At 39.1% G+C, this 25586-nt stretch overlaps 1 protein-coding gene across 1 annotated transcript in view; it reads right to left on the bottom strand.

Annotated features, from left to right (window-relative positions):
* The window catches only part of pitpnc1a (phosphatidylinositol transfer protein cytoplasmic 1a), a 295902-nt gene that overhangs the window by 16809 nt on the left and 253507 nt on the right, over window positions 1–25586 (bottom strand). The window contains exons 5-6 of the mRNA XM_052033186.1: window positions 22607–22678; window positions 16379–16474 (exon numbers count right to left, since the gene is read on the bottom strand). Coding sequence (XP_051889146.1) covers window positions 16379–16474; window positions 22607–22678 — 168 coding nt within the window. The remainder of the gene's footprint in view (window positions 1–16378; window positions 16475–22606; window positions 22679–25586) is intronic.

Here is a 25586-nt window from a genome sequence, read left to right as displayed (position 1 = left end):
CACCATATACTTCATCAGGTCTTCAGAAATAAGCAAACACTCATAACCAAGATGTGGATTGATGATTATTCACTCTTTTAACATTGATAACCTGGAGCTTCAATATGTCCTTAAGGATGCAGACTGATTTATGGATGTGTTTGTTTTTCATGTCTTTGACAGATTAACCTTAAGTTTTAAATTGGTAACATTAGAAGTTTTATTGAAAACCTATTTGGCCTCATTAGTTTTTCTGACACACCATTATGTAACCATCTTCTGGTCTTACAGTATTTCTTCTCCCAAACAATACACATTATTGCCTGTCTAGGAATAGAAACAAAAAGGTTTCAAATCTCTGATAATGTTGTTCTCCTGGGATGTGTAGGATTGCACATGAAATGGCTACATTCTTTATTATTGGTTCCCCTTTGCGGAGAACTTTGTAACAAACTTCTCCATGATGTCACAGATTCAAATTTTAAATTTTAAATTAAAATTTAGAACTTAAGCCACAAGCTTCATAGTACTATAAGTGTTTTGATATTCTAAAATAGGGTCATAGAGAGACACAGCATGGAAGCTGGCCCTTCAGACCACTGAGTCCACACTGAGTCCATCAGCCACCCATTTACATCAACTGCAGTTGTGCATAACCAGAGCTTTACAAAGGTTCAGCATAATGTCCCTGCTTTTGTAAACAAGATCCTATGTACTTAAGTAACTACTCTCTCAATATATCCTGCCACATCTGTGCACATAAATTCAAAAGTTCCTCTGTTCCTGCACACCCTTCACAACCATACGAATATTGCTTCTCCCGAACCCTTCTGCCAAATGCATCACCTCATACTTCTGTGTTAAATTCCATCTGCCACCAGTCCGTCCATTCTGCTGACCTATTTCCTGTTACAGTTGATTGGTGTCATCCTCGGTGTTTGCCACACCTCCAGGTTTGGTATCATAGTCAAAGGCTGACATTTTACTTTGTATACCAATATCCAAGTTATTGTATTTATCAAAAAAGCAGCAGCCCTTGAGGAACAGTAATTAAGAAAAAACAAAAACAAATATGCAGATGCTGGAAATCTGAAATAAAACCAGAAAATACCGGAAATACTCAGCAGGTCATCTGTGGAAAAAGGTTAATGCTTAAGGTCAATGACCCTTTATCAGAACTGTTTATCATTCTCTGGTCTGAAAAACAATCATTTACCCCAATTGTTTCTTTTGTCCTTAATGTTACAAGCCAGGTTGCTACTTGGTGAGTGTCCCTCTAAGGCACCTGGACAGTAGGGTAGTAGTGTGTGTGTGTGGTGTTATCTGACGACCACAAGACTATAACTGGAGCATACTGGCTGTTGCATGGAGAGAGTGAGAGAGAGAGGGAGGGAGAGAGGGAGGGGGAGAGAGAGGGGGGGGAGGGGGAGAGAGCGAGAGAGAGAGAGAGAGACTGCTGGTCTCTGTATCTATGGATGAAGAACAATTGCTGTTACTATACAATCCATGTATGGATTTTAGGAGCAATCAAGTGGAGTCCACTTTGTTGTTAACCTGTACTGGAAAGCAGGTATATCTGTGGGCGCCCACGAATCGAGTGCCCTCAGTGTGGCAGATATTTTGGAACAAAGCAATGGAGGTCATCGGTGATTGAGGTGCCATATGGGTTCCATCGTGGAACTTGTGGATTTCGTAAATTCTCTCTACATTCTCTCTACAATCTACTGTGGTTTTCAAAAGCTTTTGCTCACTGTTCTACCTTATGACTTGCTGAACTGAACTTTGAGAACTATTCCTAGACTTGGGGTTTCGGAATTTGCCACACACACACTTCGAGTTTATTTTTGGGGTCAGTGTTTAATATCTAACGTTTTTATTTCTCTTATTATTACAAGTAGCTATTACTAAATAGATTCTAACATTTATACATGGCTCGTTGTGTTTCTGTTGTTGCTGGTGCGTAACATTAAGTCAATCTATTTTTATTCAAGCTGACCCTTCTATTTGATAGATAGTTTTGCTAACTGCTCTTTTATGAGGTACTTTATCAAATATTCTCTTTGAGTCCACTGTATTTCCTTCATGAACCTTCTCTGTTACTTAATCAACTTGGTTTATCAAACGCAATCTTCATTTTACATATCTCCACACAAAGTCAGCCTTTACAGCACATTCTGCCTACCAATTTTCACCTCATTTATTTACCTCCACAATTTCCACACTTACCAATATTTTGGCAGCATCCTCTTCTTGTGTATACACTGAAACAAGGTGCTTATTAAGTATTCTAGCCTCGCTCTGCGCCTCTAGACTTGTACCTCCTCTTGTCTCTCAAAAGTCTCACTCTATCTCTTTACCCCTGCTGATTATTTAAAAACCAGTAATTGATGTTCAGGCTCCCTTTTATAACTGCCATTCTCTTCTCATATTCTCTCTTTATCAGCCTTTTTTTTTGCTTCCTCTTTCAACTTATTTGTTCTTTGCCATGACTAATTTAAACTTTATGTTACAATGATCCCTCCTACTCAAGTGTTCTCCCACTGACACTTAGTCCCCAGCACTAGATCCAGAAATGCCTCATTCCTCGTTGGGTCATGATCATACCAGTCAAGGAAGTTCTCTTGGATGCAGTTCAGAAATTTCTCTCTCTACTTTCCTGTACCCTAACATTATGCCAATCAATATTTGGGTAATTAAAGACCCCATTATTCCCACTGTATACTCCCTCTCACTATTTGGAGGCCTAATGAATACCACCAGTATATGATCATACCCTTTTTTACGTCTCAACTTTTACTAAATGGATTCTGACAATGGCCCTTTTGAAAGCATCCTCTTGTTTCAATGTTGCATTGTCTTCCCTAATCCATGCTGTCTCAGCACAACATTTTTTCCCTTCAGAATCATTTCTGAACATTTTGCATATCTGAACATTAAGTTGTACAGTTATAGAGTTGTACAGCACAGAAATGGGCCCTTCGGCCCACCATATCCTTGCCAACATTTTTGCCCATCAACACTAACCCTATTTGCCCTCATCAGAGCTGTATTCTTCTATGCCTTGCCTATTTAAGTGTAAAAAAACTTTCCCCTCAAATCCCCTTTAAAACTCCTTCCTCTCACCTTGAAACCTACGCTCTTTTGTTTTGATACCGCTACTATGGGAAAAAGATTCTGATTATAAACTCTATCTACCCACCTCAGCCTCTTCCCTCCTATTTCTCCTCATAACTAAAGTCCTCCAATCCAGGCAACATCCTCGTGAATATCCTCTGCACTCCCTCCAGTATAACTGTATCCTTGTGGAACCGTACACAATACTCCATGTGCAATCTAACCAGTGTTTTGTAAAGTTGCAACATAACGTCCCAACTTTTATATTCTAAAAATTTAAAATTAGAATGTAAATTCTAAATTAAAATCTAAAAAGGCAAGCATGCCTAATGTCTTCTTCACCACCCTATCTACTTGTGTTGCCACTCTCAGAGAACTATGGACTTGAATCCCAAGGTCCCTCTGGTCATCAACATTCCTTAGCACCCTACTCCTACTTGACTTCCAAAGTGCAACACCTCACACTTGTCTGGATGAAATTCCATCTGCCAAAGCTCTGCTCAACTTTTCATCCGATCTATATCCTGTGGCAACCTTCTTTGCTATCCACAACACCACCAACTTTTGCGTCATCCGCAAACCTATGAATCATACCTCCTACATTCACATCCAAGTCATTAATATACAAGTGTCCCAATACCAATCCCTGGGGTACACCATTGGTGTCAGACATCCAATCAGGAAAGCATCCTTTCATCACTACCATCTGCCTCCTGTCACCAAGCCAGTTTTGGATCCAATTAACCAGCTCACCTTGGATCCCATGTGCCTTAACCTTCTGGATCAGCCTACCATGTGGGACCTTGTCAAATGCCTTACTAAAGTCCATAAAGGCAACGCCTACCACCCTGCTTTCATCAATCTTCTTAGTTATCTCCTTTAAAAACTTAATAAAGTTAGTGAGACAGGATTTCCTTGCACAAAGCCATGTTGACTATTCCCGATTAGCCCCCGCCTTTCCAAATGTACTAAATCCTATCCCTTAGGATTTTCTCCAATAATTTCCCAACCACTGACAGCAAGCTCACCATGCTGGAGTTACCAGGTTTTATTGACCAACTGATTAAACATTAATTCTTTTCCTCACTCTTGATCTTTGAAGTTCCAGCCAACAGCATAGGTGAGTGATTTGGTCCCAGGGTTCTGGATATGCTTAAGATAAATTCTGTTTACTGCAAAATATTCATCAGAGCCTGAGGATAAATATCCCCCTGCCTGGTTATCTGTTGAGTTTGGGAACTCCAGCAAACTGCACCTTACTGCAGCCCGGCATGCAATTATAAACTATTTACAATTTAATAACTGCAACAACTGAAAATGCATCCAGCTCCCTGGATCAGCCAGCATGTGGCTCTCACACATGGTGCCAAGAAGGTTTAAAGGGATATACAGTGTATCTTAATCCTCCATCTTTTACATGAAGTTCCAGGTTAAGATAAATACAAGGGTATCTGTATCACTAAAATGAAATGGTACTCCCTCTGATTCTGCGTGTGTATTTCATTTCCTCTTGGTGCCCTTTCATATCGGCATTGCCCATGCAAATACTGATCTACTTAATGCTGGAGAGCTCTTGTAACATGTTAGCCACCCAAAGGAAGAATAGTATCAATGCAGCAAATAATGTTACAGCACAAAGAAAGTGCTAGTCAGAACTGTAACAAAATGATTTAGATGATAATGTGGTAAACTGGATTAGCAACTTTGAGGATGATACCAAGACTGGAGACATAGTGAACAGCGAGGAAGGCCATCAAAGCTTGCAGTGCGATCTGGACCAGCTGGGAAAATGGGCTGAAAAATGGCAGGTGAAATTTAATGCAGACAAGTGTGAAGTGTTTCACTTTGGAAGGACAAACTAGGGTAAGACTTACACAGTGAATGGTAGGGCTCCGAGATGTGGGGTAGTACAAAGGAACGTGGGAATATAGATCCATAATTCCTTGAAAGTAGCATCACAGGTAGATAAGGTCATAAAGAGAGCCTTTATAAATCAGGACATTGAGTGCAGGAGTTGGGATGTTATGTTGGAGCTGTACAAGACATTGGTGAGGTTGAATTTAGAGTATTGTGTGCAGTTCTGGTCACCTACCTACAGGAAACATATCAGTAAACTTGAAAGAGTGCAGAGAAAATTTACAAGGATGTTGCCAGGACTTGAGGACCTGAGTTATAGGGAAAGGTTGAGTAGGTTAGGATTTTATTCCCTGGAGCGCAGGAGAATGAGGGGAGATCTGATAGAGGTGTACAAAATTATGATGGGTATAGATAGGGTGAAAGCATGCAGGCTTTTTCCCTCAGGATGGGTAAGACTAGAACTGGAGGTCATAGGTTTGGGGTGAAAGGTGAAATATTTAAGGGGAATCTAAGGGGAAACTTCTTCACAGAGGGTGGTGCGAGCTGCCAGTGGAAGTGGTAGATGCGGGTTCAATTGTAACATTTAGGAGAATTTTGGATAGGTACATGGATGGGAGGGGTGTGGAGGGATATGGTCTGGGTGCAGGTAGATGGGATTAGGCAGGACTGGATGGGCTGAAGGGCCTGCTTCTGTGCTGTAGTATTCTATGATTCTATGAAATACAGATACTATTCTCAAGACCATGGCTTGAGAAGGACAGCTTCTATCCCGCTGTTATAAGACTCTTGAACGGATCTCTTGTACAATAAAAATGAACTCCCAATCTACCTCGTCACGGCCGTTACACTTTATTTGTCTACCTGCTCTGGTCTTTCTCTGTAACTGTAACACTATATTCTGCATTCTGTTATTGCTTTTCCTTTTGTACTACCTCAACGTACTTACGTCTGAAATGATTTGTCTGGACGGCATGCAAAATAAAGTTTTTCACTGTCTCTCAGTACATGTGACAATAATAAACCAATTACTAATCCCTAGTTACCCTCTGCAAGGGCTGCCATATAGGCACTGAATGGAGACAGGTTATATGAACTGTTTTCAAAATGATATGTGTTGTTTCATGTAGGGAGACCATGAAAGGAGGAAGAAAAACTGTCTCAAAGTTGCCTCCTCATAAAAAAGTTGCTAAGAATCATATTTAAGTAAGCTTTATCCAAGGCTGGTATCTTCTCATTTTCTGATCCCATCTCATAGTCTCATTTTCTGGTTGAACAGTACTTTGCAGAATCATAAGATAAATTCTATAAATTATTTAAATACACTTTAGAGACCCAAGTGAACCTTTGTCAGTGCTGCTCAAGATCAAGATATTTTATTGATAAGCTCTTTCAGTATTGTGCACAACAGAAGACACAAAGAAATTCAAAACTACAAAAGTCTCGAGTACTTACAAATGCAGAGTAGATTTCTCATCTTGCAATTTACTTTGGGTACAGGTAGGTTCTTGATGGTCAGCATGAATGTGGTGGGTCAAAGGGCCTGACTCTATGACTCTACTCCAGTCAGTAGGTACGCCAAAGTGGGAAGTGAGGAGTTGGAGATGGGGGATGGGTGGGATTGAAACACAACCAGTGTCTCAGTAGCCCAGGCTGGTTTTGTAGACCTGGAAGAACATTCCAGTTCCTCTCATGACCACACAAAGTCTTTAGCTGATCTGCCAGCTTATGAAACACACAAGATCTTGAGGGGTCTTCGCAAGGTGCTTGTGTAGAGGATGTTTTCTCTTGTGGGAGGATCTACAACCAGAGGTCATTGTTTACAATTAAGGGATAGTCCATTTAAGACACAGATGAGGTGATTTTTTTTTCAGAGGACCTTGAGTTTCTGGAACTCTCTTCCTTGAAGGAGAGTGGAATCAGAATATTTTTAAGTGAGAGGTAGATAGATTCTTGTTAAGCAAGAGGGGGAAAAGTTTCCAGGGATAAGTAAGAAAGCAATTTTGAGGTTATAATCTGCTCAGCCACTAATGGCATAGCAGGCTCCAGGAGCTGTATGATCTACTACAAATAATTTGTCTGTTCATATATGTGTATGATATTGAGCCTACACTGAGCATACTGACTTAAAATAGCACATTGACTTAAAATGGCAAACAGAGTCCAAAGTTCCCAAATGGAAGTGCAGATGAACATCACATCACTCGGGATCTTTACAGATTAAATCAGAAAACTTAACGCTTAGAAGTTACATTTGTTGCTAACAAAATCTGTTGATTAGTTCATCAACTGATTTGCAAAATTCATCAAATAAATTTCCCTGAACACAACAATTAAATCGGATATAAAATACCTTCTGCCAATGCAATGCTAATTCAGTGAACTGGTCAATTAACCAGTCACCAGAAATTTGTTGCTGCCTATAAAAGCTTCATGTAAACAAACAGTCTACTGAGTGATAGACTTTATTGGAACTTAGGCCTTGGATCAGTGAGACTATTAATCACTTTAAAGAATCATTGTCAAAAGACTCCAATGATTGAAACCAGGGGAGAATTACAACAACAAAATCATATACTTTGAATTAATCAAACATGCCTTCAGCCAAATATTTATTGAACAAATCTGGTACTAATTTATTAAAACTGTAAGTTGCCAGCTAAATGTAGAGCATTTTAATGAAAAGTAGAGGAAAAGGAAATGGCACCATTTATCTGAGAATGCTGAATATTTGTCGAATTTAATACTGAAGGAAAAGATTTCTCAGACAGAAGGACATCTGTTGAAGTTTCAGATCAACAGATTCATTGGACCAAATTGACTCACACAAAAAAGAGCACAATATTCAATATTTGTATAGAAATGATAACAAAAACAATCTGAATTTACATATCATTCATAATGTAATAAAATATCCCAATATACTTTACAAGCAGGTACCGTTCCATGAGAACAGAGCTCACAAAGGTCAAATAATAGGTTCTGGTAAGGGTTTTGAAGAAAGAGTAAGACGTAGCAAGTAGGAGAGGCTACAGCTGAGAGTGTGGGTGTGAAACAGATAGGGGCTCTGCACCTACAACTGGAAGAGAGGTTGGAGTTTACTGAGTGGAGGCACTCATTAATGATATCTAGGGCTATACATGTCAGAATGGGGGAACCATTAAAGGATCTGTGTACATGGACAGGATATTGAGTTCATTTGGCAGGGACGTGGGAGCAGTAAAGATCGGCAAAGACATGAGTGGCAAGAATAAGGTTTCAGAGCACAGTATGTATAGAAATGCTTTGTGGGTTTAAATCTTTCCTTTGTAGCTTGTTCACCAGAATGCAGTTGATCTTTGTGACATAAGTTGAAAAACAGAAAACATGAAAATCCTCACACGATGAACGACGGTAGACTGAGGTGCAAATTAGTCAACTCAGTGCAGTAAATATTTTGAATATTACCTCAATTTGTTTTGATACTGTACAGAATTGGCAAGAATTAGTGAAGCTACAATATGATTTATAACACTGAAAGGATAAGTAAGCAATGTTGAACAGTATGAGGAGAAATTGGACACTTGGGCACAAATATAAATTACAAGTAATAGTGTGTTGTGGAGGAGGAAGTAACTAAACTACAACACATTCTATAAACTGACACCGGGAGGACAAACGAGCCATTCAAATATTTGCTCAGTGCAGGGAGCTTTGATAGCTCCTTGTTTTATCTGTTTTAACAAATGGCAGTAATTTGAAAAATCAAATTGAGGAAGGAGGCAAAATTGCCCATAAGTTCATCCCCAGTTGGTATTGCTAAACACACTATATAGTAGCTGTACTGCATTGCTTTTCCAAATTATATTCCATTGAAGTACCAGACAATGTGTTTAGTGCATGTTTAGTGCTATAGGCAAGGGATGAATTTCAAGGCAAATAAGAATATTCCTAAAAAAAATTCCAACTAGATTGAAGTGGATCTAGAAGTATCCAGGTGGAGTTGTACTAATGTTACCTTCTCTGACAATGGTACAGAAGGAGGTCATTCAGCCCATCGTGTCCATGAAGCCACCCAGTGGAGCAGTCCCATTCATCCCATTTCCCTTCCTTATTCCCTTTTGCCCCTGCAACTTATCCTTTCCCACATATATGCCCATCAACTTTCATTCCTTTCGCCATTAACCTATACTATGGGGTAGATGTACATTGGACAATTAACCCACCAGTATGCCTTTGGAATGTGAGAGAAACTGATGCACTTGGGATAAACCCACAAGGTCATTGTGCAAACTTCACACATATAGGCCGGGATCAAACTCAGGTCCCTGGAGCTGTGAAGCAGCACTGCTAACTGCTGCACCACCGTGACACACAATTTTATTTGATTTTAGATCATGTTTCCATATTTGTGTACCTCTTAGGTGTCAGTCTATTTGCTAGAAAGGCTGTAAATATAAAATCATCTCTTGATAGCATGATTAATTATAAAAATAATTATCATGAGTTTTAGAGATCTTACAGTCTATTTCTGTTGACTAACTTATGTTATATTATACAGTGAGTGTTAAAAGCAGTGTGGGCTGGCTGAGGAAGCACTAAGAGGAATCCTCCTCCGTGGTCCCAATAGTGTGAGGAAGATGAAGTGTACAAGCAAAATGATAAAATGTTGTACTGGTATATCTGCATGGATCAGCTGCTGTGAAATTTCCTATTACAGGGAGAGCTCCAGCAACATCAGGGTCACAGCCACTGCTGATGATCCATGCTTCTCTGGATGACTTCTACTCCACAAAATTTCTGAAGTACTGTGTTTAGATGAACACTTCTACACTGATGTTAATTTAATTCACATATCATTAGGATTTGTGACACTTCCAAGCCAGGTGCTTCCTTTTAGGATGAGTGGGAAGACTGGTGTGAAATTAATCCTCTGCTTCCCTATATCTGCCAGCAGTCAGTCACACAGCATGAGTAGTACAGGACAGCACAAGCATGAGAACATTGCATGGTGTAAGGGACAAGGGACAAGGGACAGAAAGGAAGTTATTTACAAAGTAACTGATATACCCACTTCCAGGGAGTTATAACTCTGCAGATCAGATACAAGCCAACAATTCTGTGCATTTAGATGAAAGCATTTACTTATTACAACATAGAACCAACTCTCAGTAGATCAATCTCATCAGTCCCTTTCTCCCTTTCTTCTTTCCCTATAACCCTGCAACTTATTCTCAATGTGCATCCACTCCTCTCTGGTTCTTTTACCACTTATCTGCACAAAGTGAAAGCTTACAGCAGCCTATTCCCAACATATGTCTGGATGTGGGATGGACCCCATGAAAACCCACACAGTCATGGGGAGAACATGCAAACACACTCAGCACCCGAGGCCAGGATCGAACCCAGGTCCCTGAAGCTGTGAGGAGGAAGTCTAACTGTTGTGCCACTGTGCCATCCGGTAACACACTGATGAATTTTCATGAATAAATATCAATTTGTCTTGCTTTGGCAAATTCTCATTTATTGGGTTAATTAAGACAAGAGGTCAATGTGCAGTTTAATTGAATCTGCTCATCTGCTGCATGATAAATCCTGAGCACTTTTTGAGTGGATTTTATGTGGGTCAAGCCTAATCAACATCTAAACTACTTAAGTTCAGCAATATAATTATGGTTAATATTAACTGCGACTGATTGGAGTGAGTCTGAACTTAAAAAAGCATCAAATTGGCTACATTTTAAAATTCTTAGAACTTGTTTGTGTGGATTGTTCTGAATTTCTGAAAACTGATTTATATTAGTTCTCTTCCTAATGGAGGATTCCATTCACATTGATTAAAAATAAAGGATTAATAAACTCAATAAACTTTCATAAAATGAATTTAAATCAACAAGTATTTAAACTGATAAATGATTAAAGCAAAGTAATTTGAGTTAGGTTTCCCACTGAGCCAGAAAATAAACTAATGTAGAAAAAGATACTTCCGAAAATAATTTTAAAAACACAAATCAAATATAGACCTAAATACAATTTTAAAAAGTTATGAAGGGAAGTGAACTATATGTTAATGTTGATCATTTGTCACATCTTGTTGTAGCACAGGGGCAGAAACAGATTAGAGAATAAGATATAAGATATTTATTTATTAGTCACATGTACATTGAAACACACAGTGAAATGCATCTTTTTGTGTTACTGGGAATGTGCTGGGGGCAGCCCGCAAGTGTTGCTGCTCTTCCGGCACCAATATAGCATGCCCACAGCTGCTAACCCATACATCTTTGGAATGCGAGAGGAAACCAGAGCACCCGAAGGAAACCCACGCAGGCACGGGGACAATGTACAGACAGACAGTAGCGGAATTGAACCCAGGTCGCTGGTGCTGTAATAGCGTTACGCTAACCGCTACACTACTGTGCTGCCCTATAAAAAGGGAAAGCAGTAGAGATAATGGATTGGGTGAAATTAGCCCTCACTGCTTTCCTGTATCCACCAGTAATCCAGTTCACAGCATGAGCAGTACAGGACAGCACAAGCACAAGAACATGATATGATGCAAGGGATGAAGAATATAAAGGAAATGTAAATTATTTATTCCCATGCAGGGAATTATAATGTCTCTGCAGATCAGGTACAATATAGAGGCACTAACAATCTGGCTATGTTTTAAATGGATGGGATACATCTTAAGCTGGATAAAAATTGCAGAATGACCAGCCATATTCTTCCAATCCTCCCCAGCTACGAGGGGGGAGTGGAGGGCTGTGACATGCCAGTGGATGGACAATGGAAAATGTTGCAAGGACAAACCATCAGCTGCAACCTGGTCAGTTTAGCTTTGGTGGAGGGAAAGCTTTCAGAAACAATAATCGGGAAGCACAGTCATTGGAATTGGAGAAGTTTGAATTACTAAAGGAACGTGAACATGGATTTGTGAAAAGTCAGTCACATTTGACTAACCTGAATGAGTTTTTGAAAAGGTAGCAGAAAGGACTGATGCAGGTATTGTGGTAGATGCATGTACAGTGTTTCAGAACCCCTCATAAATTTCATAAAGATCTGATTGGCAAAACTGAAGCCCTTGGCAGCACCGATAAGAAACTGGCTTCAGCAGAAAGCAGATAGTCATGGAAAATGGCTTCAGGCTTGAGGGTGGTGTTCTTCAGGGGACAGTGGTTGGACTAGAGTTATTTTTTAAATATATAACAAAGACATGGTTAAAACTGAAATGTGGATTATCCAAAGCTTGTGAGTGTGTTTGCAATGAGTGAGGAGGATAGTTATAGACTGCAAGGGGACACAGATAGGCAGGTGGAATGAGCAGACAAATGGCAGATGAAATTTAACACTGAGAAGTTCAAACTGACAGGAAGAATGAGGAGATGCAATATAGCCCAATGGGTACAATTTGAAAGGGTGTGCAGGAACAGAATGAATATGTGCATTAATTTTTGAAGGTGGTAGGACATGTTAAGAGTGTAGTTAAAGAGAGCATATGGGATCCTGGACTTCATAAATAGACATAAAACACAAAAGCAAGCTGGTTCTTTTGAACATTTATAAAACTCTGGTTAGCCCACAACTGCATTCTGTTTTGGTCAACATGCTTTAGGCAAGAGAGTTACTAATGTGAAAATATTTACTGGGATGGTTCTAGAGTTAAAGAATTTCAATTCTCCTCAGAGGTTCAAAGGAGATTGATAGAGGTATATAAATTCTTGATGGTTCAGGGAGGCTAAGTGGAACTGAAGACAGAGGCACAAGAGACTGCAGATGCTGTAATCTGGAGCAAAAAAACATACTGCTGAAGGAACTCAGGGTCAGGAAGCATTTGTGGAGGTAAAGGAACAGAGGACACAGATTTAAAGTGACTGGCAAAAGATCCAGGGGTGAGGGAAGACAAAACTCTTAATTTACACAGTAAATGGTTATGACCTATGCCCAGAAATGCAGTAGATGCAATTCGATTATGGCTTTGAGAAAGGAATTGCATAAACATTTGAAGGTAAAAAAAAATAGAGGGCTATGGAGAGAGAGTTAGGAAATAGGACTGATTAGATTGCTAGACAAAGAGTTAACAAAGACTTGATGGACTGAATGGCCTACACGTGCTACAATGATTTTATGATTCTAAATTCAAATTACATATGAAAACAATTCAATTTTATATCAATTTTATATCAAAATGCAGCAAAAGTTAATTGGAATTTGGAGAAATATTATTCTGATCCAGAATCACTGACTCTATGTTCCAGCGAAAATGAAAGAGTCTACAAAACCAAAGGGATGTCTTCCTTTTATTAAGCTCGACAAGTTATCACTTGCATCCATGGCTCCCAGTGAAATAATGCAGGGGATGCAGCATAGTAGTTGGTGCAGTACTTAATCTGTTACTAACATCAGCTGATATACTGATGTTTTAAATGCTCCAGATTTACAAGACTTAAGTTTCATGTTCACTACTATTATACATAAGAGATTTTTGCTCAGAGTCTGAAGTGCTGCTATTAATAGTTCATTTAGGTTAGTGGAGGACTCTAATTGCAAAGGTTAATAGATGCATTCTTGTGTTGTTTCCAAAGCAACTCATGTAATAGATACACATTTTCTCACAAACATTTGATGGGAGGGCAGTGGAATTTTGAATTGATACAAGAGGATACTGGCTGGAGCTACATCCTCACAGAAGAGAACCATATATCTGAGGAAGGATTTCTCTGATCTCCCTAGAGGGTGAATACAGAGTGCTGCATGTTGCCTTGGGATGGTGTACATAAAAAAAGATAGTGTCAGTGATGGTCTTAATGTTTGATACATCTAGGTCGCAGAACATTATATTTACTTTAGAGTTAGAATATAATGGACACTTACATTGCATACAAAACAATTATATTGAAACCAGCAGAATTAGCAGGTGTATGAAGAGAAAATGCCAGAAATACTCAGGTGTTGCCTGATCTGCTCGGGATTCTGAGTACTTTTGGTTTATATTTCAGATCCCCAGCATTCATAGTATTTTGCATTTTAGACATAGGTGAGATGTAATACATAATCCATACACACAAGTTCATTAATGCGGGGTCAGCAAATTCAATTAATTATATTTGCAGTCAAAAAGGCTCAAAGGTTTATTTATTTAATGCATCATGTGATGTGGCCAAGGCTGAATAGACCCAGAAGATGCCAGCTTCCATTTTCAGTTTGTGTTCAGTCTGGTTCTGAAGCTACCTTCTAGCAAAAAAGAAGTCAGCCATTATATAAGACTGTTATCTCATGGCTTCTTCATGAAAGAAAGACGACAAGGTAGTGTTGAGTTGTTATACCACACACCACACAGATGTAAGCACAAAGAGAAATAAACAAGTCTAATATGACAGAGATCTGGTTATAAAGTGACTGGCTTGGTAATTAAATATTGCAGGATACTTAATCTTTAGAACTGATAGGCAAAATGGCCTGATAGTAAAGGTTTGGATTAAAACAGTAGAGAAAAAGGATTTTAGCTCAGAAAATCAAGAAGTAGAATCTGTTTGAGTGGAGCTAAGAAGAAGCAAGTGGCGGAAACCATTGGTGGAAATTGTATATAGGTTGCCAAACAGTAGTGGTAACCCAGGTCATGTTATCAATCAGGAAATTTGAGGTGCATGTGATATAGGTTAAACAATAATCATGGGAGGGGAGAGGTTTTAATTTAGTTATAGACTAGGCAAGGCCAATTAACACTAATAGTGTAGTGGATATGTTCATGGAACATATAAGAGATATTTTTCTTGATCTGTGTGTTGAGGAATCAAGGCTATTTTAGATATAATATTGTGCAATAAGAAAGACTTGATAATGTGGTAGTTAAGGGGCTTTTGGGAAAAAAGTGATCATAATCAGTTAGAATTTCATATAAAAATTAGAAATAGATACGGTTCAATTTGAAGTCATGTCTTAAGTCTGAATAAATACTGCATGAACTGGCTCTGGTAGATTGGGAAGCTACATTAAAAAGAATGGTTGTAAATATGCAATGGATAACGTTTGAAGGATTAATACAAAGCTTACGATAAGCATACATTCCTACAAAGCAAATAAATGAAAAGTGGCCTAGTTGTGCCTATTAAGGAAGTTAAATATAGAATATGATCAAAAGAAAAGGTGTATAATGGTGAGAGAAAAAGAAGGAACAGGAATATTTTCAGAATTCAGTGAAAGGGACCAAACAATTGATAAAGAAAGGGAAAATACAATACAAGAGTTGTCTATTGAGAAACAGAAACAAACTAAAAGCTTCTACTGATATATAAAAAGGAAAAGATTAGCTAAGGTTGTTATGGATCCCCTACAGACTGAAACTGGAGAAGTTACATTGGGCATGAAGGAAATGGCAGAGAAATTAAACAAATATGTCATATGCAGAGAGATTAAACAGACTGGTTTAATACACTCTTGAGATTAGAAGGATGAGGCAATTTATTGAAATGTGCAAAATTCTTACAAGGTTTGATGGTAGATGTGGAGATGTTTCCCCAGGGTGGGGTGTCTAGAACCAGGGGTTATAATCTCAAAACAAGGGAGAGAAGAACAGAGAGAAGAAATTATTCACCGTGGGGGAGTGAATCATTGAAATTATCCAGCCAAGAGGGCTGTGGAGGCTCAGTTGCTGAGTATATTTGAAACAGAGACCAATAAATTTCTAGCTGTTAAAGGAATCAAGGGAAATGGGGAAAATGCAGGAACGTAGCACTAAAGTAAAAGATTAGTCATGTTGTTACTGAATGGCATGAGGAGCTGAATGTGCTTCTACTTGCTGTGTTGTTATGACATAGTATGTCACCATCAAGGCTGTAGTGCAAGGCCACTGCAATAGAAGTCTGCCCTCACCCACATAACCAAAATCCAATCCAACTCACTCATGTGTGAGAGAAATCTGTTTAGGTGCTCTGAAGTTTGAGAAACTGGGGAAGTACAAAGGACAGACCGAGCAAGAGATATAGAACATAAAAAACTTCAGTATGTTCCACAGTTGATTGAAATCTGACTAGACTTATGGCAGCTTTTTATTTCATTCCCATTGTGTGAAGTATTTCTTGCAAGGGAAAAGAATTGATTACCAGCTGCCTCAAACTGAGCTTCATGATTTTAAAGAATCTACTTTAATCAAATCAAATTTAACCAGTTTCACCAACACAATCACATATTTTTAGTTTACCTCCAGGCTGCTGCACTTTTATTCTATTTCCCAAGAAATTAAAAACCTATCCAGTTTCACACAACCATTGAAATTTTCCAATTTAATGCAATTTTGAGTCAGAATAAGGCAAAAAAAATCATTACTTGTTAAAGGAGAGGGAACAATATTTACATCTTTCCTGAGCAAAGACGCAGATTTAGGCATCTCCTTCTGTCAGTTTGCACCACTGCTCAGTTCTATCCAAATGTTCTGATATATTTGTTCACTTACCTCAGAATCTTTGTAGTATCGTTCAGGAATTTCATCGTAAGCGATATCGATGAAACACACATCTCTTTCAACATCTTTTGCCTCTGAATCAAAGATCTGCAACACATGTGTGAACAATTTTTATAGTTATGAAAAGTAACATAACAGAAGATAGACAGTCACCCAATGTGCAGAGAGTAATAGACACCTCTATGTCAGTCAAAAAGGAGGGACTGAATCATGGAATTACAGGGCAGCAGAACTGGTAGAAGGTATCATAAAATCTTAATGGCACAGACGGTCATTTGGCTTATCAAATCCATGCTTGTTTTCTGTGCAGCAATTCAGTCAGTCCCAGTCTCCTGCTCTTCCCCCAGCTCTGCAAACTGTTAACCATCAAGTGCCTATTCAATTTCCTTTTCAGACTTCTGTCCTGTTCCTACCACCCCATAGGCAGAATTCCACATCATAACCGCTCACTCACGTCTTCCTGTATCTTTAGCCCATTACTTTGAATCTGTTTTCTCTGTTCCTCAAACCATCTGCTAATGGAAACTGTTTCTTTCAATCCTATCTAAAGCCTTTATGATCCTGAAAATCTCTAGCAAATTTATTCTCAATTTTCTTTGCTCCAAGGAGAACAATCACATCTTCTCCAGTCTAATCTTGCAGTTAAAATTCCTCATCCCTGGAGTCAATCCAACAAATCTTTCATACCAGCTCTAAAACCTTTACACACAATGTAGAGACCAGAATTAGATGTAATATTCCAGTTGTGGTGTAACCAGTTGTGGTTTAATGTGGTGCCACAGAATCCAATTCCTTTGAAAAATTAAACAATTGGATATTAGAGATTTATTGCATGGATCACAAAGAATGCTTTTTCTGTTTCAGTTCCTCCATGTGTCAATTCATACAGTGCCTTGGGCATGTGCTGTGACACAAGCCACACATGTTTGGATGTCACTTATAGACTTTTCACAGGTAAATGCAAGGTCTATAGACCACTCATGACTTTCAGTGCATATGTGATGCTTGTTTTGCCAATAAAGAAGACCTGTCTGAAAAAGTTTCAGGCTGGTGCTGAAAACCTGACGTTTGTAGATCCCTCAGACCACACCCTTCTCTGGTGGGTAGCAAAACCAAGTTCACTTGAAGGGCATTGAACCATTGACAGTGTCTTTTCTCAGGTCAACACCCCCAACACTGAGGCTCTAGGTACCTCAGTCAGATCGTTTGGGTGGACCAGGTCACTCACATACCTAACAACAAACTCCTGAGCCAGAAACTCTATCCTAAGATTACCAAGTGGAGATCGGAAAAGATTCAAGTATACGCTCAAGGCCTCCCTGAAAATGTCCAGTATTCTGACTGACACTTGGGAATTCCTAGCCCATGACAACTCAAAGAGTCATAGAGAGACACAGTATGGAAACTAGCCCTTTGGCCATTGAGTCTGTGACTACCATCACACACCCAATTTTACACTAATCCTACCCTAACCCATTTTGTTTTGCTTTGATGGGAGTTCCCATCAACTCCCACCCACCCCTGCCCCCCCCACCACCAGATCCTACCACTCATCTACGTACACGAGGGGCAATCTACAGTGGCCAGTTAATGTACCAAACTGCTCATTTTTGAGATGTGAGAGGAAACCAGAGGACCCAGAGTAAACCAATGTGGCCACAGGGAGAATGTGCTAACTCTAATAGAGAGCACTAGTGGTCAAGATTGAACTCAGAATGCTGGAACTCTGAGGCAGCAGCTCCACAAGCTGCAGCACCGTGCTATCCACAAGAAGCATTCAGGATGGGATTGAAAACCTTACGTCCATTTATCAGGAGCACGCAGGAGCCCAGTGTAAATGGTGAAAAGAGCAGACTACTTCATAAACTACCCACCCACCCGCTCCATCAGACACCTTCTGCCCCATCTGAGAAAGAGTCTGCAGTTCCCACATTGGCCTCATTTGGCACCTCAGAATCAAGAAAATGAAAGTGGAAGCAAGGCATCCTTGATCCTGAAGGACTGCTGATGAAGAAGAATTGGAAGGTGCTTGGCAATTAATTTGCTCAATGGTAGGGTTTCCGATTACGTTTGAAAATCAAAATAATACTAAATGATGGGTTACAGATATTACCTTAATATTGCATAAAAGGTTACAGATATTATGAAGCAGGGCTGAAGATGCATCACTAAAATGTGACTGAAACTGAAGCATTTAGTAATCAGACAAGTACCCCTGGTTGCATGGATTATAAAATTGTATTTGTGAGTTGTTTTTTTCTAATTCATATGTTTAATTTCTAATAAATGGTAGCCAGATTGTATTTTATCTTACAGAACAGTTAACAGATAAATATAAAGTGCTTTTCAGATTATCATTTGGAGCATTGCTCAGAGTTGCCAAAAGAAAAACAGTTAGGAAATGAAAAATGATAAACTACATGAGTTACTTTGTTCAAGACCAGGCTAGGAAAACCAGAAGTCATGAGGGCAAGTTAAATTTAAAGGAATAACTTTATACTTGATAGGATTGTCATATTGTGGAATGAATATCTCCCGTGCACACAATATTAACTCAATTGCAACATTTTAAGGGTGAGGGTCAATATTTGAATCTGCAGGGTGAGAAACCATTTGGAGGTGTCAGACTGGGCCCAAAAATGATTCAGATCTTGGAACATTTTGAAGTGTAATCTTGTTTGGGATCCTGTCTCTCATCTTTAAACATTTGTAAACATACTTACAAACTCATTAAAGTAATTCACAGAGGAAGTGATTCATGTGCATCTTTGTGTAGAAAGAACTCTGTACCAGACAGCACTTTTTAGGACTCCGGGCTGCTGTAATACCTTTGCAGGGTTGGCAATAAATGGCTCGGCAGCAGCATTTCACTTGGTATAGAGTAGTGTCAGAATGTTGTACCCTGCTCTGAAATTCATAGACTCTCAACTATGGTTGAATTTTTAGGCAATATACTGTACTTCAATTAGTCAGTAGAAACTCTGACAAAACCCATTATAAAGAGGTAGGGAAAGTTTTCATGTTGGAGGCCGCAGGATGGAGAAGAGGTTATGAGGATGGAAGCACTAAATGGGAATCATTTTGAGAGATCAAAGGCAAAGACAGATGACCTGTGGTGCCAACATCATTAGGAACAAAAGCGGGATGTGAGAGTAGACTCCAAGATATGACTGAAAGCACTGGGAAGAACGGAAGTAAGGATGGAGAGGAACAGATATGAGATGAGAAGGCAGCAGAGTTCAGACACAGTGGATGAAATGCAAGGATAGGGAAGTTAAAGTTTTAATTAAATACAGTTAGCACTTTCCAGTAACAACACCATAGCCTTGTAAATAAAACAGGACCTAAGTACAGAGCTGAAAATAATCTTGAAACAAATATATAAAAGTGAAAGTAACCAGGAAGCACAAGTACATCCATGTCATCATTAAAGATTGAAACTTTGGCTGTTCTGAACTGAAAAACCAACAATAAATTAATTTAAATGTTAAAATGAACTGTCTTGTTGTTTAACTTCCCCTTAAACCTCAAAAGTTTTTTTTAGCATGATAATGTCTTGTGGTGAGTTACTAATATAGCTTCTGAATTCTATAACAGCTTATGAATGCTACTAAATTATGCAGTTCAATAGCAGTGACATGGTTATTGGTGATCAATCAGACCAATCGTTTACAAGATGTGATGTTGACATGGTTACCGTTGAACAGTGAGATATCTGGACATGGATAGACAGGGGTGAACATCAATCCATTTATTTATATAGACACTTGTGAACAGAGTTTCTGGGACCATAAGTTCCTCAGAATATTGTATTGGTCTCATTATTACAGTTCTGAAACTTCCTGTTTCTTATGCAGCAAGCTAACCACAAGTTGTGACAAGATTTCTACAACATATAATTTTTTAAAAAAATTAAAAAAGGAAAAGATATTAAATAAAAGTTACCATTAGATGGAGCCTGAGAGCCATGAAGAAGAAACACAATCTGATTAATGTATTCTAATCTTACTTTTGTCCATTTTAGCCAGTAACACAGTGAGCCCCTGGCAGGACTTCCTACACGTCATTCACAGTTTTCCGGCAGAAATGGTTAGATGCATTGGTGCAGATGTGTGTCACTGCTATTTTGATCCAAATATCCAGGACTGTTTGAAAGAAGGCCAGAGTGACTTACACTTCTATATTCCTGCCTTTCCAACAGAGCACTAGATTCTACTGCTCTACAGTAAAGCAGCTGCAGCACCAGCACACGGTCCTGTATTAATACCTGTCCTAAAAGCAGGGGTGGGGGCAGAACCACTTCAGAAAACTCCTTCAGTCTCTGCACTCAGAAGGAGAAAACGTTCTCCAATTTAATTCTGTAAGATATAGCTGGAATGAGTGCAACAAGAAAATGGGCCTCACACTTAACATTTGTAAAACAAAAGGACCTCTACAAACCTGCCTCGCTGTACAATACAGCTCTCCAAACAACAGAGGTCCGTTGTGGGATCATGGAATACGTGGACCATTTCCCACATTTCAATGAAGGTCGACATTGATAATGAAATTCACCATCGCCTTCAGTGTGACAATACAGCCTTTGTCTGTCAAAGGTAGAGTGCTTAAAGGTCAACACTTCAGACCTGGTACAAAGCTCATGGTTGACCAGGCAACAATGATCCTTATGCTCCATCTTCTGAGACATGACTACCTTTTGCAGACACCATAAAGCACTGCAGTGACGTTGCCAACGCTGTCTCCACAAGTCCTCCAAATCCACTGGCAGGATAAACAAACCAACATCAAGTGTCCTCTGCCAGATCAACATCCCCTGCACTGAGGCCCTATTTATACAGTCAGCTCGGATGGGCAGGCCACATTGTTCACATGCCCATCACCAGACTCACGAAACAGATATTCTCTTCTAAGCAAGAGATACCAAGCAGACAGAGAAAGTGGTTCAAGTGCAGCTTAAGCAGTGAAGGAGCCCACAGCCTCCCAAACTACTTATCCACCCACCCTATCAAGCACCTCTTGCCCCCCCAGCGCATCACGGAAACCTCTGACCTCATGATCTACCTTGTTGTGACCTTGCACTTTATTGCACTGCACTTTCTCTGTAGCTGTGACACTTTACTCTGTACTGTTATTGTTTTTACCTGTACTACCTCAATGCACTCTGTACTAACTCAATGTAACTGCACTGTGTAATGAATTGACCTGTATGATCGGAATGCAAGACAAGTTTTTCACTGTACCTCAGTACAAGTGACAGTAATAAACCAATACCAATACCTGCTTTCAGAAAAGAAAGTGAAGGTGAAAGATAAACAGTGTTGGGAAACTGATTGTGCTTCAGGGTTACATAAGGATCTGGTCAGATGTTCCACCTATCCTCTTACCCACTGACATGATAACATAGCTGTATCTCAACTCACTGAACAGTTTGCAGCCTGAGTGCCTGCACAGTTGTATTCTTTATCATCTCTAATCTTATGGTGCTTTGGAGGGGCACATATGTTAAATTCAGGCACAGTTTTGTGGCTGGGACACTGTGAATTAACTGGAGGCTGCATCAGTCACTACAACTCTCTCTATGATCTCAGTTACTGTAACACTACCTTGCAGCTTTACCATTCTGCACTCCTCTGCATCTCCATCAGTAAACAATCCTGCTTTGTTACATTTCCCTGTATCTCAGATATTGCAGTGCCTTTTTTGTCTTTGTCAGTATTTGTGCTCTCTATGTTATGTGGCATTATGGTACAGCACTTATCATCATTGCAGCATTCTATACCTCTTGTCATTGCAGCCCTTTTTGCTACTTGGGCACTGTAGACCCTTCAACGTCACAGTTACTGCCAATTTTTTCCTTCATTCAATTTCAATCACAAACTGAAAATCGTTAAACTTGTGGTTTGACCAATTACACAAAATAATCAATAAAAAGGGCATGTTTAGAAGAAACATTAATATTCCTGCAAATTTAATCGTCAAGTATTTACTGAATCACATCAAACAGAAAATCATCTATTTTGTCTATATTGCATGAAGTAAATGATTGCAGGATTTTTACTTTTAAAGCTATAATATATTGCCCTCTACTTCTGTATCCTCACTGGACCCAAGCAATATTCCAGGAGTAGGGAATACCTTCAAGCTTATGGAAAATTATCTGAATCACGGAGCTGAGAGCAACATCAAACTAGAATTACCTACAAAACATTAGATACTTACATTATTATTCGATCCATTGTTATCTTCATACTTTGTCTCTATATGAATGGAAAATTTAGGCAAAAAGGAGCACTGAAAAACAAAAGTAAACAAATTAATCACTTTCTTGTTTACATTCATGGCAAGGCAATGTTCAATGCAGAAACATAACAAGGCAGTTGGCCATATACCATATTCCCTATTGAATTTAGAAATACATTACAGGGAATTTTTTCCAGTGTCAACAGTTGTATAACGAGTGATTGGTTTCTCTGAAATTTTCATGAATCTTCTCGACAATCAGGAAAAATCCATGGAAATTCAACCTTACTCTTCCAGAAGTGCAGTGCAACCTTTTTATACACTTCTTAAAATTTGCATAGCTTGCTTCTGTAAACTATGGTGCAATCATCTGCATGTATATTGTGTATTCCCAGAAAGATCACTCAGTATGGTGGTAACATTAAATCAGTATCTAACCTAGGGCTGATGCTACTTGCATGATTTGTTTTAAACTACAGAAGCATTCACCTGACAATACCTCTGCACATAAGGGGCAGGTGCAAAACATGCTCAAAGATGCAGGCAGTATTCTTTATAAACATCCCTTAGTAGGTGGCAAGGGACCACTCTCCCTGCTAATTTTATAAGTCCTCCTCTACTGCAGAGAACCAGACTGTCTCTATCGACAACACTCAAAGGAAACAGCAGGCAGGAATCAAACCTGCATCTATCCACTACTGTTCTACTAAGTTTACGTGCTTTAACACTTAACACAATTGTGCCAAGCAATTCTTCAAATTTCAAAATTATCAACTCCTCTAGGGAAGATGTTGAGTCAGAGGGCATGTGTTAGAAGATAGCAGCTTAACTACAGGGTGGCAATACGAAGTACAAGAAAAAAAGCTAGTGTGGATTATCTGTTAACTGTATCTCTGAAAAGAATTATTTCCAGTAATCCAGAAATAGTTGTTACACTGAACAAAGTAATTAATCATGCCATTGTCTTTGGCTTCTAAATGAAAATAAGCATTTTCCCTGCCCCAATCTCTCCACTACTGAAATCTTTTCCCATCTCCATGATCCTTTCCCACTGATCTTTTCACAGCTCCACTGTAATTTTCTCTCCAGATCGTCATACCTACCAGAATCCTCACTTCGATACCCCAATTATTTTACTCCCAAATCAACCCCAACGTCTTTTATCTCTCCTTTATAATTCTCCAACTGCCACAATCATCTTCCCATCACTCTTATCCAGATTCAACTCTTGTCATGGTGTGAGATCGCAGGCACCTGTGGTTAGTGAAATGGCATTAATATACTTTCTGGACAAACAAAATCCAATAACTTCAACAATTGACAACAGAGTTGTGGGGACACCAGACTCCATACAACCATCTAAGCCAAAGCATGTAATGATGGTGACATTGGAAAATTGAATTAAAATGTCAATTTATACGTACATGTTGACAAAGAAGTATGGCAAAAATAATGACAACAGGATATATGCATTATGCAATTAACTTATGTGTAATATTGATTGTTAATCCTGATTTTCATATCTTCTGTGGAAATTGGGGAATTGAATTGTGGAGTCTTGTGTGTATGGCATACCTATACAAAGGGACTATTGAGCATACAGCATAACATTAATTATTGTGCAATGCATGTTTGACATCTCTGTTGCAAAACTAAAGCGTAAGTACACAACGGAGAGACAGCATGATCTTCATTCAGGAAGCTAGACCTTAAATGGTGAAAATGCATACTTCCAGTTCCACAAATAGAGGTTTAGACTATGTTGTGCATGGAAATGCTTGTTAAAGTGGTGGTGCACAGGGAGTCCATGCCTGACCTGAGCTTGCCTGTGCCACTGTTGGGGAGAATGTCACAGAAGATAGCAATGTCCCAATGGACCAGAACTTTCACTATTTTGCAGGCATGCACTTCTACTTTTTTGGGATGAGGTCACCTCAGTAGCACAAGCATAAGAGAGGCAGTGTTCCAGTACCCAAGTCTGGCCCACCATTCTTGACATTGGGTGACTTGACTGCTCCACTAAATGTTTGCTCGAGTATAAAATTAAAACCCAACTTGTACTCAAGTCGAAAATGGCTGATCTGAACCAAATCTGACCAAAATTTTTAAATACCAAATCTAACCTGAGCCTGATACATACAACAGCATCCTGTCAGACTTGGGTTGGTAGCTGTGCTCTACAGTGAAGTCATACACTGAGAAATAAGAAGCACTTTGTGTGCACTCTCTCAGCTACTCTTGGGTAGTCAGCCTGATCATGCCCCACAGTACTGAGCCTGTGTGCATTTATTTATAAAGAGCTGTTCCAGCCCAATGTAACCTGAAACTAAGGACTTGTGATACCCAACCCAATCTGACCCAGATACAAAGTCAGGTTCTGCTGGGTTCAGGGATGGTTTCTGAGTCTCACCCTCCACTACTTCCAGAAATGGTTTCTGCTGAGAATCACCACATAAAGAGTTCCATCATGACAGATTTCATGCAAATAAGTTTGTGTTTCTTGAACTTATAATTAAGTCATAACATATATCTACTATCCATAACCATGCTAAAGTTTTTGGACGTGCCATTTGTATACACCACGCAAAAGATGAATTTCACTGTGTGTTTTGATGTACATGTGACTAATAAGGATATCTTATCTTATGCATGAGAATCAGTCTTCGCAATCCCACTTGAAAATGACACAGGTCCCTCATGCAGTGCCAATTTATCATGTGTTTCCATCTGTATTACAATTCCAAAGCAGCAGTCTTTGGACTGGAAAAGTACTCCTTATCAAGTTTTATTTGATGGTTCCTCTTCTTTTGTCATTGTCAATTTATTTAGGATTATTTAATACTCAAATAAAGGAAATAGATAAAATAGAAAACTAAGCAATCTGTTTTCTTATAACACAGTTAAATGGCAAAAATAATGCAATTATAAATAATACATGCATACCCAAAAGGTATATGCA

The sequence above is a fragment of the Pristis pectinata genome, chromosome 18 (genome assembly GCF_009764475.1).
Source record: "Pristis pectinata isolate sPriPec2 chromosome 18, sPriPec2.1.pri, whole genome shotgun sequence".
Taxonomy (NCBI): Eukaryota; Metazoa; Chordata; class Chondrichthyes; order Rhinopristiformes; family Pristidae; genus Pristis; species Pristis pectinata.
Note: the sequence above shows the minus strand (reverse complement) of the source record. Positions and strands in the feature narration are given on the sequence as shown.